Consider the following 20,709-nt stretch of genomic DNA (forward strand, 5'->3'; position numbering starts at 1 on the left):
CTGGCGGGGGTCCCCAACCCCCGCCAGCTGAAGTCCTCTTCAGCCGGTCTCCAAGCCGGCGCGTTGCTGCAGCTGATGTGGAAGCCTAGGATTCTGTTTCTGTGCGAGTCGTCCCGACATCCTGCATACTCAATGTGCAGGACGTCAGGACGACTCACACAAAAGAAACAGAATCATAGGCTTCCACATCAGCTGCAGCAACGCGCCAGCCTGAAGACCAGCTGAGGAGGACTTCGGCTGGTGGGGGTTGGGGACCCCCGCCAGCACAAGTACCTGATGGCGGGGGCTTGGGGGAGGGTTGGCAGCCGCGGGAAGGGGGTCAAAAGGGGAGGGGCGCCGGGGGCGGTCAAAGGCGGCAGGGGCGGCTAAAATGTGCCCCCTCATCTCGGGCTCTGGCCCTCACCCCACCCCCCGCTGAAGTCTGGCTACGCCCCTGGTGCCCACCTATGTAACAGTGATCATTACACCATATGGAGCGCGGACACACAAAACTCAAAGTACTGAATTTCAGACATACTGACTTTGATAAAATGGGTGAATACCTGAAGGAGCTGCTGGCTTGAGAAGGCGTAGGAGATGTGGAAAAACAGTGGTCCAAGCTAAAGGCTGCTATAAATATGGAAACTAATTTTTATGCGAGGAAAGTAAACAAAAACAAGAGAAGCAGGAAGCATATGGTTCTCCAACCAAGTAGCTGAAAAAATAACAGCAAAAGAGGCTTTGGTCAATAAATACAAAAGAACGCAACGAGAGGATCGTGGAAAAGATTATCGGATTAAACTCAAAGAAGCGAAGAGGGAAATACAGCTAGCAAAAGCGCGAGCAGAAGAAAAAAATGGCTGAAGATGTAAAGAGAGGTGATGAGACCTTTTCCAGATATAATGGAGAAAGGAGAAGATAGGAATGGAATTGCGAGACTGAAAGATAATGAGAATGGATGTGGAGAGTGATGAAGATAAAGCAAACGTGCTAAACAGTTATTTCTCGTCGGTGTTCACGGAGGAAAATCCTGGAGAAGCACCGCGGTTGGTTACCGAGGGACCATCTGGGAATGGAGCGGATACTGCACCATTTACGGAAGAAAGAGTTTATAAACAGCTGGAGAATCTGAAGGTGGACAAAGCTATGGGGCCGGATGGGCTACATCCCAGAATACTGAGGGAGCTCAGGGAGGTCCTGGCGGGACCGCTTAAAGATTTACTTAATAGACCTTTAGAGACGGGAGAGATACCGCGAGATTGGAGACGAGCGGATGTGGTCTCTCTCCACAAAAGTGGAGACAAGGAAGAAGTGGGAAACTACAGCCCGGTAAGTCTCATGCCAGTGGTAGGAAAAATAATGGAGTCGCTGCTGAACAAAAGGATAGTTAACTTTCTAGAAGCCAATGGGTTACAGGACCCAAGGCAACATGGCTTTACCAAAGGAAAATCCTGCCAAACAAATCTTTTTGACTTCTTTGACTAGGTGACCAAAAAACTGGATGAAGGACGTGTGCTAGATGTAATCTACATGGATTTCAGCAAAGCCTTTGATACGGTCTCCACAGAAGACTCGTGAATAAGCTGAAAGGGTTGAACTTAGGACCAAAAGTGGTGAACTGGATAGGAAACTGGTTGATCAACAGGTGGCAGAGAGTGGTGGTAAATGGAATCCGCTCGGCTGAAAGGAAGGTGAGCAGTGGAGTTCCTCAGGGGTCGGTACTGGGGCCTATTCTGTTTAATATATTTGTGGGAGATATTGCTGAAAGGTTGGAAGGAAAGGTTATTCTTTTTGCGGATGAAACGAAAATAGCCAAGAGTGGATACCCTGGAGGGAGTAGAAACGATGTGAAGGGATCTCTGAACGTTAGAAGACTGGTCAAGGGTCTGGCAGTTAAAATTTATGCCACATCTATTTTTTTTAAGAGAGACTTTGGATATATAAGGATGGTTCATGTTTATACACAAGAGTTAAATCCAGTATACATCATTTTATGAGCGTCTGTATAGGTTATAGTAACACCAGTGGACTGCCGATTATAGTGAGCTTTTTTGGTGCTTACAGATTAAAATTGGACACCGAGAGTGAGGTCCAGAATCATTTCGGTTCTCTTAATGACGCTAACAGCAGCGAAACACCATGTGTGTTGAGAACGGAGGATGAAGATACAGAGAAAATTGAGAATTGAAGAATAACGAGAAAGACCAGAAGCCGCACTAAGGAAGACGGCTTAACGTACAAATTTTTATTATCACGTTCACCTATTCACAAAACTCTGGCAACTCACTGGGGAATACTGCATAGATAACGACAGCACCAGCCCTAAGCTAAGTATTCATTTACAAGATGATACGTCTAAATTAAGTAGGTTTGGCGTCATAAGGTACAACTATTTAGGAGGAAAGGGAGGGCTGAAGTGCAATGATGTCTAATATGACATATTACTTACCAGTTGACTTGCCAGAGTAATATGCGTTTCACTGAGCACTTCATAAATTATAATATAAAGTGTTTTTTTGTTTTATGTTTCATAGCATAGTAAAAAATAATTAAAAAAAAAACGAATTTAAGTAAGACTACAATGGTTTCTATATATTGTATGGTTACATATCATTGAAACCAGAACACAGTGTAACCCCAGTGTCAGTTCAGTTAAAATTTAATGCCAAGAAGTGTAGAGTGATGCACTTGGGGTGCAGAAACCCAAAAGAGAGATACCAGATAGGAGGGGAGAGATTAGTAAGCTCGACTCAGAGGAGACAGACCTATCTATGGCTGTTGGTGTCTGAGGATCTAAAAGTGAAGTAACAATGCGACAAGGCGATGGCCGTGGCCAGAAGGATGCTAGGCTGCATAGAGAGGGGTATAACCAGCAGAAGAAAGGAGGTGTTGATGACCCTCTACAAGTCATTAGTGAGGCCCCACTTGGGAGTATTGTGTCCAGTTTTGGAGGCCGTATCTTGCTAAAGATGTAAAAAGACTGAAAGCGGTGCAAAGAAAAGGTACAAAAATGGTATGATTTAAACGTTACAAACCGTACGAGGAGAGACTTGTTGACATGAACATGTATATCTTGGAGGAAAGGAAAATAGGGGTGACATGACACAGACGTTCAAATATTTGAAAGGTGTTAATCCACAAACAAACCAAACCTTTTTTGGAGACAGGAAGGTGGTATAACTAGAGGACATGAATTGAGGTTGAAGAGGGACAGACTCAGGAGTAATGTCAGGAAATATTTTTTTCACAGAGAGGGTGGTGGATATGTGGAATGCCCTCCCACGGGAGGTGGTGGAGATGAAAACAGTAATGGAATTCAAACATGTGTGGGATAAACAGAAAGGAATCCTGTTTAGAAGGAATGGATCTACGGAATCTTAGCGGAGATTAGGTGGCGACGCCAGCAATTGGGAAGCAAAACCAGTGCTGGGCCGACGTCTACGGTCTGTGCCCTGAGAATGGCAAGGACAAATCAAACTCGGGTATAAAGTATCACATACCATGTAAAATGAGTTTATCTTGTTGGCAGACTGGATGGACCGTACAGGTCTTTTATCTGTCGTCATTTACTATGTTACTATGTAACAGTTTAAAACTATTTTGAAACAATACTAACCAAAGCTAAAATGAAAAAATAGGCAGTTAAAGCAGACAAAAAAATCATTAGATTTCCATCTTTTCTTTATGATTTGTTCTTCCATTCCTGAATTAAATCAAGTATATAAAAAAAGGGAAGGGATGTTGGCCAACCAAATAACTGATGTAGTCCAGAGGTTGTAACAATTTATGTAAGCAGATATCAAAGACAATACAGACTCTGGACCACATCAGTTATTTGGTTGGAAACAGGATACTGGGCTAGATGGACCACTGGTCTGACCCGGTATGGCTATTCTTACGTTCATATGTACTTTTTTGGCTTCTGAGGACTTGGTTTTGTAGGGAATGATCCTCTTCGTTGGTGTGTGTGGTTAAATCAAGTGTATAAAATATTTGGTTTTTATTTTTCCAAACTTTTTCCTGATTTCTGGGTGTCTTTTTTGTTCTTTTCAAATATTCATTTTAATAGACATTTTTTAATGCACAGGGCAATTGGAAAGAATTCCATGAGCCATGTTCTGCCTCTTTTCCCCATATGTAATACCTCCATGGGGTAGTCTAATGGCCTGGCCACAGTAGGTGGTTGCTTGTTACATCTGGTCCTCTGACTGTAATTTTTGTAGAAAACCAAAAGTCACAAAAGCCAGTGAATGTTTATTATTTTTGGGTGTATAGAAAGAAAGTATAGTTACTTTTCTGGGTAATGAAGCAAGGATAATGAACCTTTTTCCAATTGTAACAAATTTTAAGAAGCCCAAAAAATGGAGGGAAAACCAAACACACCCACAAAAAAAAAAAACAGCAAAAGAAACGAAAAGAGTGGAAGTGACCAAAAAAAACCCCAAATTTGTTCCATGATGGGATTAAATATGGACTTTACTGGCACACACACAGTCCAAAATAAAGTTGCACAACATTTGTAGATACACATACGCTTTGTAGATGAACTCAACACAAGCCATGTTTCGGCTATCAAGCCTTCAAATCACAAACATATACATTAAGAACATAAGAACATAAAATATTGCCATACTGGGACAGACCGAAGGTCCATCAAGCCCAGTGTCATGTTTCCAACAGTGACCAACCCAGGTCACAATTACCTGGCAAGATCCCAAAACAGTAGAATACATTTTATGGTGCTCATCCTAGAAATAAGCAGTGGATTTTCTATAAGGTCATGTTAATAATGGCTTATGGACTTTTCTTTTAGGAAGGTATCCAGACCTTTTTTAAACCCTGCTAACTGCTTTTACAACATTCTCTCGCAACAAATTCCAGAGCTTAATTACACATTGAGTGAAGAAATATTTTCTCTGATTTGTTTTAAATTTACTACTTTGTAGCTTCATTGTGTGCCCCCTAGTCCTAGTATTTTTGAGGTGTCATCACTCGCAGGGGGAGGGGGGGTGCGCAGCAGCAATGGTGGCAGCCGACCTAGGAACACCACTGTGCTTATCTCCTGTGCTGGACAAAACTGTGCTCGGGAGGAAGAAGGTTTAAACTCCCCCCCCCCGTTTCCCTGTGCTGGACAGAAAGATTGAAAAGAACTTTACCTGATGGGGGAAGGGGTGGAAAGCACTCTTCCCTGTTTCTTTTGGGTGCAGTGGATTACAGAAGGACTGTTTCTACTAAAGTGTTAATTGGAGAGAGGGTGGTGTTGTCTGCTCCAAGGACATTATAGTTAGGTAAACTGAACCCTGATTAACACTGGCCTTAGACAAGGATCCTGGACTGGTTTGGAATCTGGATTACAGTATTTTTTTTTTCTTTTTTGCGTTTGCTGGAGCCTGCGGCTCAGCAGCTCTCCCAAGGAAGGGGAAGGGAAGGGAAATGGGACTGATATACCGCCTTTCTGAGGTTTTTGCAACTACATTCAAAGCGCTTTGCATATATTCAGGTACCCTAATGCAGCTTCATGGCGGCGACACAACCAAGGGGCCCATTACAAGGTATATAATGCTATAGCATCCGACGAAACTAATAATGTATCTGCAGACAATGGACTATATTGGATGGATCTTAAAAAAAAAAACCAAAAATCAGCAGTATCCTGTACATACGATTGCATCTGTTTGGCTTGAGGAGCTAGAAAATGATCCACAAATTTACTTTGGGTCTTCCCAGAGGGTTATTAGTGTCCTTATGAACTTTAGGAACACAGTAAATATTCGTAGAGGACAGTTCTTACAAAGAAAGGCCATTTCTTTCACAGTATGCATATTTTTACAGAAAGCGTCCCCAACTAATGATATTTCTTCTTGTAATCTGGGAAAGGGATCTTCCTTTAACTGTTGATACGTAAGCGCATCACACAGTTGATGATTAGTTTCTTGTATATATAAAACGACAGGTTGAACCGTGGTAGCTCCTCTCTTATCAGCTTTTAAAATCATCAAATCATTGTTAGTTCTTAATTCCCGCAAGGCTGTCCACTAATTACAAGACAAATTATGCCAACTCTGCGACTGTCTGATCTCATGTTCCACCTGAGCCAACTCTTTGAACAATAAACGCTGAAAAATTTGAATCTCAGGTTTTCATCCGAGCCGGAGGTGTCCACGAAGAATGATTTCTCATTATTGATATTTCATTCCGGCCATCATCATGATCAAAGTATTTTTTCAGTTGACGCTTCCAAATCAATTGATAGAGTGCAATTCTCATCTTAGGGATCGCACCTTTCTGTAGGTACAAAGCCTAAACCCAGTTCTAATACTTGACGTTGAAGAGGAGAAATGTGTGTGGTTGTGGAAATCAGAACTACTGCTTGACTTAACTACAAAGAACAAAAGGCGGATGTCTGAATTACGAGCCATTGCCCCTGCTGGATTGAATCTGGAGATTAATTGGAGCTCCGTGCTGTGACGTATGTTTTTTTTTCCACTGGCTGAGCTATTAAATGAGTGCTCTGATGGCATCCGGAAGTGCTAGTAGACGCCATTTTAAACACAGTGCGAGTATTTGATGAGCATTCGTATTATAGGTAACATATAGTCATTGTTTCAATAATTATAGCTCCTTTTTGTGAATTGTTTTGATAATGTCTTTGAATTATTTTTTACAGGACCCAGCTTGCCATCGGAGCGAAACATAGCCCATGTCGGCACTGGTCCTTTCTAAGCTACGTAAAAAAAAAAAGGGTTATCTAACAAATCATTCAAAATAATTACTAGAAATAAAAAATTCCTGTTATTGTGAAACCAATGAAGAATACGGTGAATTACTGGGTAGTGATCCCACGTGTGCAATGAGTCACCATTGAAGTTTTCTTGAATAAAATTAAGGAGTTCTTTTGCACAATTTTGATAGCATGTTTTAGGAGTCGTAGCTCTGGGGTAGTGATTGCTGTATTCTGTTGACACCCGCTGAATTTGCAACCTATAAAGACTGAATATACAAGCACAGAGCACATCTCTTAACCACCCGATGGTGTTAAGAAGCAGCAGACATCAAGTTAATGCCAGGAATACTGTATTATATAGCTGTACAACTTGTTTGATAAACGGAAACTTACCAAAGTCCTTAAAGTTTTCAAACAGGAGAGGAATTACTGGGCGCCCAGCAAAAATCTCACCCTGATTGACAAGGGCCTCCCTTATCATCTGAAGACCACTTATTACCACAAATGGCAAGCTGCCAATCTGGAGACAGAAAATGTTGCCATGTCTCTCCACAAGCTGAAAAACCAAGCATATCTGAATTAGAGTTCAATTTGCATGTGTAAAATTTGACTAACATTGCATTCCTATGCAAAGAGCAATATAATTTTATTTAGAATAAGTGGTTTATGGAGAGACATAGGGTCCGATTCTGCAATGTTCTCCAGCTCTGTTTAAGGTCAGGGAATCAGGTTCCAAATACTAAGAAGAGATTGATTGTGGGGCACAGAGGGGCTTATTTTAGAAGCTCTATTCATTTTTTAGATGTTCATATTGCATAGACATCAAAATCCTGATTTTACAAAGCCAGAATATGAACGTCTAACATTACAGAACGTGCATCCAGCAATTTGGAATGTGATCGCTTACGTAGCCAGTGACCCTAGTAGATTACTTAAAGTATTTCCACACTATAGATGAATAGTAACAGCTGATAACCTTTTAGTTCAATATCACAGTACCAGATATATGAGTGTGTGTTAGATGAATAGGACATTTATAAACCTCTCTTTGTGATTAAAAGGGCTTTTATAAAATTAGCTCATAATTAAAAGTATGCGCATTGCAAGTAGACATGTCACTGACATGATACGTGTTCATGAAGAGAAGACAGGACAGCAATACTTTTGCTCTTTATGTGGTAAATATGTAAGTAAATTATCCAACTTAAATATTTACCACATAAGAACAAAGTACTGCCATTCTGTCTTTTCTCATACATATATCACATCAAGGCTGCCTCTTCAAAATTAGTACATTTTGTTGGTATTTCAAGTATCAATTTTTGTTTCCCATTTAATAATGAGGATGAGACACTGCCAACCCCTGAGCCAACTCACTGGTACCAACGTTGACTCCTACCTCAACTGCACAGCCACCCAGAAAAAAACTTCTCAAAGGAATGGAAAGCTGACCAAGTCACTGCCCTTCAAATAGCCTGAGTAGGAATCAGCAACATTCTGCCTACGATGAAGACTGAGCTCTGGGAGAAAGTGCTTTCTACTCCTCCTGCAGTGGGTTATGATTCAATAAACATGCCGAAGCAACAGTGCCTTCGATCTACCTGGCCACCAGAGATTTTGAGGCAACCACAAGTTAATGAGCCCACAAAAGGCACAGAAGCACAACTGAACAGACTAGGGAATCTCAATGTAGAGAAGAAATTAGATTAAAGACACAAAAGACAATGCCCACATCGTACCCATGAAGTAACTCATTGTAAATCTGCCATGAGGCAAAGACACCTGCACCACTATAAGGCAGAATCTAGGGAGAGTACTCAAAGAGAAATCCATCCCACAGATGCCAGTTTTGTGCCAAGTAAGAGACCGAGGGCAAAGTACAACAGAAAACGGGAACTGAAGCATATATACCAGCTTGAGATTGCACCATATAATCCAGAAAGGAGAGTAAAGCATAAGGTCAGCTGATATTGTAAGGTCAGCCGATATTGAAACACAGAACCAAGGATGACACCGAGCATGCCCTGAAGGCATAAAAGGAGTGACAGAGAATGAACATAATAAACTAACAACCTCTGAGGGGATACCCTCTAGCTGTATTGGAAGCAGAAAACCCAAGGTAATACTGAGAAAGCCAGGTCCCTTGAGAATGAGGTGGCAGGTGAAAAGGTGGAAGAATGGCTGCTTCAGAAAAGCGAACACCCCCACTTCAGGGAGAAATCACCATCTCTAGAACAGCTCAGTAAAATTCACAAGCCCATGGACAATCAAGTTGGGCAAGGCACACTGACCCTATATGGAGACAGAGAACGATCCTGAAGAATCCATAAGAATGAAACGCGACTGCTTTCTAAAAGGACATGGTTGGCTCATACCCGGGGGGGGTTGGGGGAGCAACCTTAGCCAAAGGCAAAGGAATGAAACCCAGATAATACAAGGCGACAAGAAGCTGACAAATCCATGAGGCACCCAGGCCAACCGAGTTAGAGAAGATCATTTCCACTGAGAAAGCAAAGCTCACATGCATTAGAGAAGGCAAGATCTGCAATAGAGGAGAAACTGAGGTAACACTGAAGAACGCTCAGATTTCTAGGACAGAAAACCTGACAGACTGTGAAGCTCAACTGAGAATGAGATGAGACTCTCAACAAAGACTGAGAAGAACAAGACAGCACAGAGGCAAATCGCAGGAGAGATGGAGCAGAGAATCAGCCAAGTCTGAGCCAAGAATCACGGTAGAGATTCTGTGTAACTGAAAGCCAAGCCCAGCAGAACTGTGAGGATAAGCACCAAAGGATCCATGAGGATACCCTGGACTGCATCTGTGAAGTGAGGTTCAAGCAAGAGGTTGGTTCAAACAAAACTGATGTTACACTCCTTTGAACGAGGAAGGCTAAGCTCCCCTGAAACTGACAGGTCAAACTGTAAAGAATCTGAGGGACTAGTTCCAAGAGAAAACAAGGAGGCTAGGCTCAACTGAATCCATGAGGGTAAGCCGAGTTCAGTCTGTGAATGAGCCAGTAAGGCAAATCCAGGCCAAGCCCCAGATAAAAAGCTTAAACAAGCCTGCGAGGTCTAAACAAGCAGAATCCTTTATGCGATATCTGGGCTAAAGCTACAATGTAAAGCTAGGCTGAATGCATAATGTGAAGCTCCGCTGAATCTGGGGAAAGAAGCTCAGGACAATAGCTGAGGTTTGGGACCGCTAAAAATCAAGCAATAGATGACGTTTAGTCGATTGTAGAAGCTGAGATCTACTGAGTTCAGGATTGCAAAGCCAGAAGAAATGGAAAGGATAGCAACTTCACCACCTGCAAGGAGAGAAGGTCAGCAGAACGATCCAACAAGCACATAACGGTCAAGCACGCACATTCCTAAATCTCCATTACCCAACCTGCAAAGGAATAAAATACAAATCAACATATGCATCCAGTTTCTCCTATATAAGCACACAAATATGGAATGCACTACCAAACACCACGAAAACAATGCATGACCTAACAACCTTCTGGAAATCATTAAAGACCTATCTGTTCAAAAAAGCCTACCACAACGATCCAACCTAAACACCCGAACCCTGCAACACAATGAAACTTGTACCAGAAAAGGACACTTAATTCTTCCTCCTCAACTACCTAAGACACTCTGTTACTCTTGAACTTCAATGCAACTACCACTACGTATTTCTTACACCGGAATTGGCACTCGCCATCACGGTACTCAGTAAGCCACATTGAGCCTGCAAATAGGTGGGAAAATGTGGGATACAAATGCAATAATTAAATAAATAACAGCCCAGGGGCAACTGGGAACTGCAGACCAGCTGATACATCTAGAAGCAGCGAGTCAAAACCTTAACCAGTAGACAAGCTGATAAGAAAATCAAACCAACAGCGAACAGGCTTCAGAGAGCAGCTGAATGTCCAAGTTATCAACTGGAAGAGTTCGTGCTTTGACTCTCCAAGATCCAGAGGGGCCGACCCTTTGAGTCCAAGCATAACAATCCCTCTGCAATCCAGCGAACTCTGTGAAAACTGAAAAGGCCAGCCTAGGCCAAAAGCAAGAGCAGATGCTCGGCAAACCCTTTTGAGAGAGAGGGCAGTACAGACAATTCTGAAAATAGTTGCTTTCGCTGCTTTAGAGGTAGAAGAACCCCGTAGGTTCTAAGGAATAAGGCAAAATGAGACGAGATCCTGCTTTTTTGTTTTTTTTTTTAATATAAAGAAATTAAGCGCCGAGACACGCAAGAAAACAAATCTGCCAGAACAGAGGAGGAGACTGAAAAAGAAAGCTTGACTGAATCTGCAAAAGAACAACCAGCTATGTGCAGAACAGATGATGACGATAAGCCAGGCAGCAGTAGAACTAAACAGAAATCAAGTGTGAAACAGAAAGCAGCAATTTATCTGCTCCTTTTCATCCAGCCAGCAGCTCTCACCATGGGGCTGACAGCCAAAAGGAGACCAGAGCCAGGAAAAGAGCCTGCAAGACCATTTTTTCCCTTCCTTTTAAGGGCCATGGATTTGATATACCGTCTTTCTGTGATACAACCAAGGCAGTTTACATATATAAAATGCAGGTACTTTTGTTCTGGGGGAATTCTGCACAAAAATATTGAAATTCTGCACATTTTATTTGCAATTTTCTTGTGCAGAATTCCCCCATTATAAGGGCTGCTGTCTCCCCTAGGCATGAAATTACCCCCCCCCCCCCCCCCCACACACACAGCAGCAGTTTCTCATGCACCTTCCTACAGACTTCCACACCATTCCTGTGCATATACTTACACCTCATCCACCTTTCCTTGCCCTATTCACTCCATCTATCTTTTTCAGCCCCCAACTCACTCCATCCACCATTTCCAGCTCCCCCCACTCACTCCATCCATATTTATTCCAGCCCCTCCCTGCACTAACCAATTGCTGTGCACTAACTGATTAGCACGTGCTTAGTATATGAACCTACATAATGGGTGGCGGAAGGGGGTCACACATAATAGGCACAAGCTAATAGTAAAATCAGCGCATGTTGCTTATGCTGATTTTCCTTCTGACCCTAGGCAACTCCTCTGCCTCGGATACAAATTTAAAGGTCTATTACTAAGTTGGTTTGTGGCATTAATACCAAAACTTGTAATGCAACTCAAAATAATGAGTTGCAAATCACGCAGAGGAGCTCATTGTTATACAAATGAATAACACAATATGTGTTCAACTTTTAAAATTACGTAAGTCATTGAAAGGTAATACCACCTCGAAAATTTTAGCTTTCCCCCCAGGGGTAGACAATGTAAATGGGGACGAAGTTCCCCACCACTCATCTCTTTCAAAAATGACTGCTCCCCACCCCAATCCCCTGAAAAAAACATGAAAATGACCCCCCCCTCCAATGCCCACCCACTCCTCACTCCTTTAGTATTACGGTACTACTGCTAAAGACCTGAGGCTGCTATTTCTCAACCAACAGCCACTGACCTGATCACTCCTGCCTTCAATTATCCACAAGGGAAACCCTAGGAGGTGCTGAGGGGAAGGGTGTGAAATCAGAGAACAGCACTTTTGCGTTATATGAAAGAACTAGCCGTTGAGCCCGTAAAAACGGGGTAGAAAAGGAAGGGGGGGTTGAAAGCCCCCCCCCTCCGATAGGTCGCCGCCGCCCCTTCCCCCCCCCGGAGTCGCCGCCGCTGCCCCCCCCCCCCCCGGAGTCCCCTCCGCCAACCCTCCACCCGGGTACGTGGCTTCACTATTGAAACCGCCGGAACGCAGCACACAGCTCATCTGAGCTGCCGTCGGCCTTCCTTCTTCTCTGTGTGTGTTCCGCCCTCGTGTGGCGTAACGTCGGCGAGGGCGGGACACAAGCAGGTAAGGAAGGCCAATGGCAGCTCAGATGAGCTGTGTGCTGCGTTCCGGCGGTTTGAATAGTGAAGCCAGGTACCCGGGCCAGGTGGAGGGTGGGTGGCGGCAGTGACTCCGGGTGGGTGGGGGGAGCGGTAGCGGCACCCCTGGGGGGGGAGCGGTGGCGACGGCGGTTCCCTCACTCGCAGGTGCGCAGGTTCCCTCTCTGTCACGCCCCCGTCATCACATATTGATGCAGGGGCGGGACAGAGAGGGTCTCTACTGTGCATTTGCGAGTGAGTACGCCTCTTGCCATTTATATGTTTGATAGATGGGGGATTGCAGTTAATCTTTTCTAGATTTCCTTCAAGATTCAAACTCAGGAATCTATAGTATTACATTACTCAAATTGGAACCTCAAAGCTCCACATCTTTGATATATGACGAATAAGCATGGAGTTGGCTTCTAGCATTACTTCAGGTATTTTATTATATAAATCCATCTGATAGGGAAGATGTAAACTAAAATAATGATTGATAGCGTATGTTTTATTTTCTAGGAGACATACCTTGAAACAGCAATTTTTTGCGAAACATGAGTTCATGTCGGACTGAATATCTCCATAGTAGAAATAAGGAAGAGAGATTGATACAATTTTAAGCTAAGTAACATTTAAATTAAAATAATGTTTGGAATGATAATAATAAAAGTTGGGATCTAATGGGATCAAATGAGGAATATCTGCCCACCACAAAAGTGCCTGGCTCACATTAGCCTGAGTGGTGGTGACAGAGATGTCTGATGGATCCTATATAATAATGCCTATATGAACAGTATAAAGATGAGTTTGTTATATAGTATGTGAGCTGGGTATTACGTGTTGTACCTTTTTTTATTTGACATAACTTTATACATTTCTTGATTAGCTTTCGAAGGTTGCCCTTCTTCGTCAGATCGGAAATAAGCAAATGTTGGTAAGTGACTATATATAAGTGAAACATCAAAGCATTTCAGTGACAGTCTAACAGGATGGGGGTGGATAGGTGAGAGACAGGAAGAGTCAGGTGGATAAGGGACAGGGAGATATGCAGGGAGATAGGAGGGTGACAAAGCTCCATCATGTGTATCTCCCTGTCCCTCACCTATCCACCCTCATCACTTATATATACTGTCACCTACCAACATTTACTTATTTCTGATCTGACGAGGAAGGGCAACCTTCGAAAGCTAATCAAGAAATGTATTAAGTTATGTCCAATAAAAAAGGTATCATCTTATTTTCTTTTCCATGTTTTATTTTGTTTGATTTCTATAGATTCTACATGGAATGTTGCTATTCCACTAGCAACATTCCATGTAGAAGTCGGCCCTTGCGGATCACCAATGTGGCCGCGGAGGCTTCTGCTTCTGTGAGTCTGACGTCCTGCACGTACGTGCAGGACGTCAGACTCACAGAAACAGAAGCCTGCGCGGCCTTCTACATGGAATGTTGCTAGTGGAATAGCAACATTCCATGTAGAATCTTCAATAGTAGCAACATTCCATGTAGAATCTCCAATAGTAGCAACATTCCATGTAGAATCTCCAATGGTATCTATTTTACTGTCATAGTAATGCTTGAAGGTTTTCACTTATATACACTGTCAGCTAGCACATTTGCTTATTTCCGATCTGAGGAAGAAGGGCAACCTTCGAAAGCTAATCAAGAAATGTATTAAGTTATGTCCAATAAAAAAGGTATCATCTTATTTTCTTTTCCATGTTTTATTTTGTTTCTATTGATTATCTCCAAATCTGATGAAAATAGACCTCTTCCAGCCTTCAAAATAATAAAATCTGCAACATCATTTCAGATGAATATCTATTTCTAAAATATAAAGTTTTTCCTTCACACCCCATACGTTCTTCACTGTAACACGACCCTCTGCAGCTGAATCAGTCTCCTTCACCTTGTTTTCCTACATACTTTCTCATTTTCCTGTAGGCCACAAAACCCCTATGACATGGGCTGAGAGTGCTTAAGAATGGGTAAAGAAACAACACTGGCATTTATTTCTCGAAAATAAAACAAGATCTCGAGCTTTGCACCAACCTCACGACGAAGCTACTGAACAAGTACGTCTGAAAACACAATTTGGCCAAAGCTCCCAAATTCTCCCTTTAAAAAAGCGAAAGAAGAGTTACACTGCTTTCATGCAGTCGCCCTCAGAGAAAATGCTGATGCACTTCTGATATCTTGCAAGTTGCCGTGGTGGCTACCTTAGGATCTTAAGAAAACAGAGAGCCCCTCCTCACCTTTTGAATTTCAACATGGGGCTCAGTGAAATTCATCTGCAAAATGTTGCCCACAAAAGGCAGGGAAAAGGGACGTGGAGGAAAGTTCTTCGGAAGTCTCCTTTTCACATAATCAGCAGTGAGGAAAAACACCACCAGGAACACCAGGATGCTTCGAACTGTCACAGCTTCCCAAAGGAAAGTTAGAGCAGAGGAAAAACGCAACTCCATGCTCTCTCTGCAAGCAGGACTCTTGTCCTTGATCACTAAACCTGCTGCTGTAGGGCGGAGGGCAATTACCACAGTGATCAAGTGCTACTGCTTTCTCCTTCCCTGCTACTAGCTGTATTGCTTAATCTGATGAAATAAGGGTGTGAGGCTGCAGAGTGTAGTTTTAACCATAGAGTAAACTCAGGGATAGAAGAGAAGCAGTGCATTGCATCACACCCATCATGGGGGTGCTTTGAAAATATGCCTGTATAGGGTTCAAAGTACTAGGTTCAAGTTCTTACGTAACAAAATAAATGTGTATTTTAATACTTAAGTAAAAATACAAAGAACACATACAAAAATATACTTAAGTGAAAGTAAAAAAGTTATTGCCTAATACATTTTGAGTAAAAAGTTCGAGTACTGCAACTAGAATTTTATTTATTTATTTATTGCATTTGTATCCCACATTTTCCCACCTTTTTGTGGGCTCAGTGTGGCTTACAATAAGCTATGAATAATAGAAATACATTTGTTACAACTTGGTTATGGATTACATTGTGCAGAGGTGTGCGAGACATTCAAATATCATTAGGAATATAACAATGGGACATCAACATAGAAACATTGGAAGGAGACAATGGGAAGCTAAAAGGGCAGTGTTAGACAGAAAGACATATGGTGTACATAGTTCCGTGAATAAATGTATGATTGACTGGATTACGGGATGAGGGATCAGAAGTGGATGTATGTTGCATTGATGAACAGTGAGTATGGACTCTATGTGTTTTGGCTCTTTCCGTAAGTTTGTTCAAACAGGTGAGTCTTCAGTAATTTACGGAAGGAAGCTTGTTCGTTAATCACTCTTAGGTTGCGCGGTAGTGTATTCCAAGACTGCGTGCTCATGTGGGAAAAGGTTGACGCGTGTAGCGTCTTGTATTTCAGGCCCTTGCAAGTGGGGAAGTGGAGGTTGAGGTGTGTTCGGGATGATCTTTTAGCGTTTCTGGGTGGTAGGTCTATTAAATCAGACATGTACGCTGTGGCTTCGCCGTAAATGATCTTATGGACTAGTGTGCAAACTTTAAAAGTAACGCGTTCCTTAAGTGGAAGCCAATGTAATTTCTCTCGTAGTGGTTTTGCCCTTTCATATCTTGGTTTTCCGAAGATGAGCCTGGCTGCTGTGTTCTGGGCTGTTTGAAGTTTCCTCAGTATTTGCTCTTTGCAGCCTGCGTATAGTGAGTTGCAGTAATCCAGATGGCTGAGGACGAGGGATTGCACTAGGCTGCGGAAGACGAATCTTGGGAAGAATGGTCTTATCCTTTTCAATTTCCACATGCAGTAAAACATCTTCTTGGTTGTGTTGTTTGCGTGGGTTTCGAGTGTTAGGTGGTGGTCGATAGTGACTCCAAGGATTTTTAGCGTTTCTGAGACTGGGAGTTTTAGGTTTGTTGTGTTTATCACGTTGAATTCATTTGTGTTGTATTGGGAGGTGAGTATCAGGCATTGGGTTTTTTCTGCGTTTAATTTCAGGCGGAATGCATCTGCCCATGTGTTCATGATGTGTAGACTTTGATTGATTTCGTTGGAGATTTCTTTGGTGTCTTGTTTGAATGGGATGTATATTGTCACATCATCGGCGTATATATATGGGTTGAGGTTATGGTTTGATAGGAGTTTTGCTAAAGGGATCATCATTAGGTTGAATATAGTTGGTGAGAGAGGTGATCCTTGTGGGACTCCACATTCAGGTGTCCATGCCTTGGACGTGGTTGAATTTGATGTGACTTGATACGAACGCAGGATTAGGAACCCCTTGAACCAGTTCAGGACATTTCCTCCTATGCCAAAGTATTCAAGTATGTGTAGTAGGATTCCATGGTCAACCATGTCGAAGGCGCTTGACATGTCAAATTGTAGGAGGAGTATATTGTTGCCAGTTGCAATTATTTGTTTGAATTTGGTCATAAGGGTAACTAATACTGTTTCTGTGCTATGATTCGAACAGAATCCTGATTGGGCATCATGCAGTATTGAATGTTTGTCTAGATAGTTTGTGAGTTGTTTAGTTACCATACCTTCGGTTATCTTGGTTATTAGTGGTATGGATGCTATTGGCCTGTAGTTGGTTATTTCGCTCGTGTTTTTCTTTTTATCTTTAGGAATTGGGGTGAGTAAGATTTTTCCTTTTTCTTTTGGGAAGAGTCCATTTTGTAGCATGTAGTTTATATGGTTTGTTAGGTCTATTATGAATTGTTGAGGAGCAGATTTCATGAGGCTATTTGGACATATGTCTAGTTTGCAGTTGGATTTGGCATATCTTTTGAGAGTTTTAGAGATGAGGTCTTCTGACAGTAGTTCAAATTCGGTCCAGGTTCTGTCTGCTGGGTGTGTTCCTTCTTCTGGATCTAGACAGTCTAGAAGAGTGGTGTATACTGTAGGGCTAACGGGTATTTTGTGTCGTAATAGTATAATTTTCTCCTTGAAGTATGTCGCAAGGTTGTCGACACTTGGTATATCTTTGCCGTTGGTTGTAACTGGTGTGGTGTCTAACAGTTTGTTCACGAGGTTGAAGAGTTTATGTGTGTCTTTGAAGTTTGGTCCTATTAATGTTTTGTAGTGTAGTCTTTTTGTCTGTTTTATGGTATATTTGTATTTTCTCCGAAGTAGTTTCCAGTCGTTTAGTGTTTGTTCGTCTCTCTTTTTGTTCCAAGCTCGTTCTAGTCTCCTGACTTGTGTTTTCAGTTTTTTCTACAATTCAATCCACTTTGCTTTTAGTAAAACTACATTTTTGAAAATGACTGGTGCACTGCACTTATGTGTCCTTAATCCAGCACAGCTGAAAAGGTGTTCAGCAACTGCAGACAGTTGATTGTTCAGTCTGATAAAAATTCTTTCAAATCAGGCTAGGTTGCAATGTGACTGATATCTTCTGACTGGGTCTGCAGGTTTTGATCAAGGGAATCTTTGAAACACTTGGCTTCCCTATTGCAAAGAGTACTTTATCATAATTATTGCAGGGGCGTAGCCAGACAGCCAATTATGTGTGGGCCTCAGTCCAACATGGATGGGCATGGAATTCAGCCCCTCCTGGCCCCCCTCCCCTTCAACTGTGCTCTCCCCCTACCCTCAAACACAAAATATTAAATGCCTGAGCTGGTAGGGATTCCCAAACTGCACTGGCTGAAGATTTCCTCCTCCTCGGGCAGCCAGTGCTCTTCTAAACAGCAGCTAGCAGTGCTTGACTTGAGCTGACGCCACTGCCAGAAGTCCATACATGCTCAGTGCTTCTGCCTGGTGAAAACTGTGCATGTGCGGAGGGGCCGGTGTGTGGTGCCAGCTGCCGTTTGGAAGAGCATTGACTGCCTGACAAGGAGGAAATTCTGGTGGGGTTTGAAGGCTCCCACCAGCCACAGCAAGAGAGCCACAATTTTGGGTGGGCCTGAGTACAAATCGGGTGGGCCACAGCCCACCCAGGCCCACCTGTAGCTACGCCACTGCATTATTGTAATTATCATCTGCATTAGAAGTACAGTAGTGCTAATTTATCACTCGCATCTTCAGCTTTATCTTCATTATTATCATCATGCTGTCCAATTACAAAGAAGGCTTCACAAAGTTGGAGTCAAAGATGTGGTTGACACCTAGTGGGGAACCTCAGGATCACCAAGAACACCAATTCTATTTAATGTACTGATGTCAACATTGGGTTTCTTCCTGGAGGGTAAAGGTGTTAATTGTTTCTCATGTGCAGATGATATTACTTTTGGGTTTTTTTAATTTGATAAGAGTAAGGATGATGTTAATCTGTTTATTAGTCGTAGCATTACATTGGTAGAGAACCGGACAACTTGTTTAAGCTTGAAATTAAACCGGGACAAAACAAAAATTTTAGTTAGAACTGCACCTTAGTAGTGAATCTCACTGTACTGGTACTTCTGAACTACAGTTGAGATCAAATGGTACCCCTCTGAAATTAGAGGGAACTGAAGATCCTAGGTATTATAGTGGATAGGTATTTGTCTTTGGAAAAGCAATCTTGAATGGTAGTCCAAAGAGTATTTCCTATTTTAAAGAAATTAAGCCAGATTCACCATTGTTTAAATAATTTTAGACTGTTGGTACAATCTTTGGTTTTAACACAAATCGATTATTACATAGTAACATAGTAAATGATAGCAGATAAAGACCTGAATGGTCCATCCAGTCTGCCTAACAAGATAAACTAATTTTACATGGTATGATACTTTATATGTATACCCGAATTTGATTTGTCCTTGCCTTTCTCAGGGCAGAGACCATAAAAGTCTGTGCAGCACTGTTCTTGTACTAAACGTTCTGAAGCTAACATCAAAGCCCCTTGAAATGTACACTCCAGCTCATCCCTTTCGATTCAGTTATGATCAGGGCATAGACTGTAGAAGTCTGCCCAGCACCAGTTTTGATTTCCAATTACCGGTGTCGCCACACCTTATCTTCGCTAAGATTCGGTAGATCCATTCCTTCTAAACAGGATTCCTTTGTGTTTATCCCATGCATGTTTGAATTCCAATACCGTTTTCATCTCCACCACCTCCCACGGGAGGGCATTCCATGTAGCTACCACCCTGTGAAAAAATACTTCCTGACATTACTCCTGAGTCTGCCCCTCTTCAACCTCAATTCATGTTCTCTAGTTCTACTATTTTCCTGTCTCCAGAAAAGGTTCGTTTGCAGATTACCTTTCAAATATTTGAACGTCTGTATCATGTCACTCCTGTTTCTCCTTTCCACCTAGGTATACATGTTCAGGTCAGCAAGTCTCTCCTCATATGGTTTGCAACGCAAATCCTATACCATTTTTGTAGCTTTTCTTTGCACAGCTTCCAGTCTTTTTACATCTTTAACAAGATACAGCCTCCAAAACTGAACACAATACTGCAAGTGGGGCCTCACCAACGACCTGTAGAGGGGCATCAACACCTCCTTTCTTCTGCTGGTTATACTCCTGTTTATGCAGCCTAGCACCCTTCTGGCCACGGCCATCGCCTTGTCCATTGTTACTTCACTTTTAGATCCTCAGACACCAAACGCCCAAGGTCTCTCTCCTGTGCTGAGCTTACTAATCTCTCCCCTCCTGTCCGGTATCTCTCTTTTGGATTTCTACACCCCCAAGTGCATCACTCTGCAATTCTTGGCATTAAATTTTAACTGAAATCCACTTACCACTATCTTTTGTCACATTCCATTCAATCAGTTTCTAATCCGTTCCAAAATGTGGATTTAGGTGGTTTGAAAGAAACATGTTGGCTATAAAATATTTTAATTAACAAGTATATTTGTCAGATTTATACATGAGCCTGATAGATTGTACAGTGCATAGTTTTAGACACAACCTTATTTTTTTAAAGAGCCCATTTATTGAAAACAGTTTATAAAATCACCCCCTTAGTCACTTCTAGAAATAAGGTCTAGAATGCAGTTTGTCTAAATCTCAAGGGGGCCGTTGGAGGCATGTTTTGGGCAGGCTTACAATCTGGACATTTTTCTGAGATAATGGAACATTGTAAAAACAGCCAGGGCATAAAATAGAGGGGTCCTTTTACTAACGTGCACTGAAAAACGGCCTGTGGTAGTGTAGTTGTGTGTTTTGGACACATGCAAAATCATTTTTCAGCGCACCTGTAAAAATGCCTTTTGAAAATTTTGAC

At 42.2% G+C, this 20,709-nt stretch overlaps 1 protein-coding gene across 1 annotated transcript in view; it reads right to left on the bottom strand.

Moving 5' to 3' along the window:
* LOC115472051 (cytochrome P450 2J2) overlaps positions 1 to 15,145 on the bottom strand; it is a 37,637-nt gene extending 22,492 nt beyond the window's left edge. Inside the window, exons 1-2 of the mRNA XM_030206093.1 lie at positions 14,834 to 15,145; positions 7,097 to 7,259 (exon numbers count right to left, since the gene is read on the bottom strand). Coding sequence (XP_030061953.1) covers positions 7,097 to 7,259; positions 14,834 to 15,043 — 373 coding nt within the window. The 5' untranslated portion in view covers positions 15,044 to 15,145. The remainder of the gene's footprint in view (positions 1 to 7,096; positions 7,260 to 14,833) is intronic.
* Between the last annotated feature and the right edge of the window lie 5,564 nt (positions 15,146 to 20,709).

This window comes from Microcaecilia unicolor, chromosome 6, assembly GCF_901765095.1.
Source record: "Microcaecilia unicolor chromosome 6, aMicUni1.1, whole genome shotgun sequence".
In the NCBI taxonomy this organism is placed as follows: domain Eukaryota; kingdom Metazoa; phylum Chordata; class Amphibia; order Gymnophiona; family Siphonopidae; genus Microcaecilia; species Microcaecilia unicolor.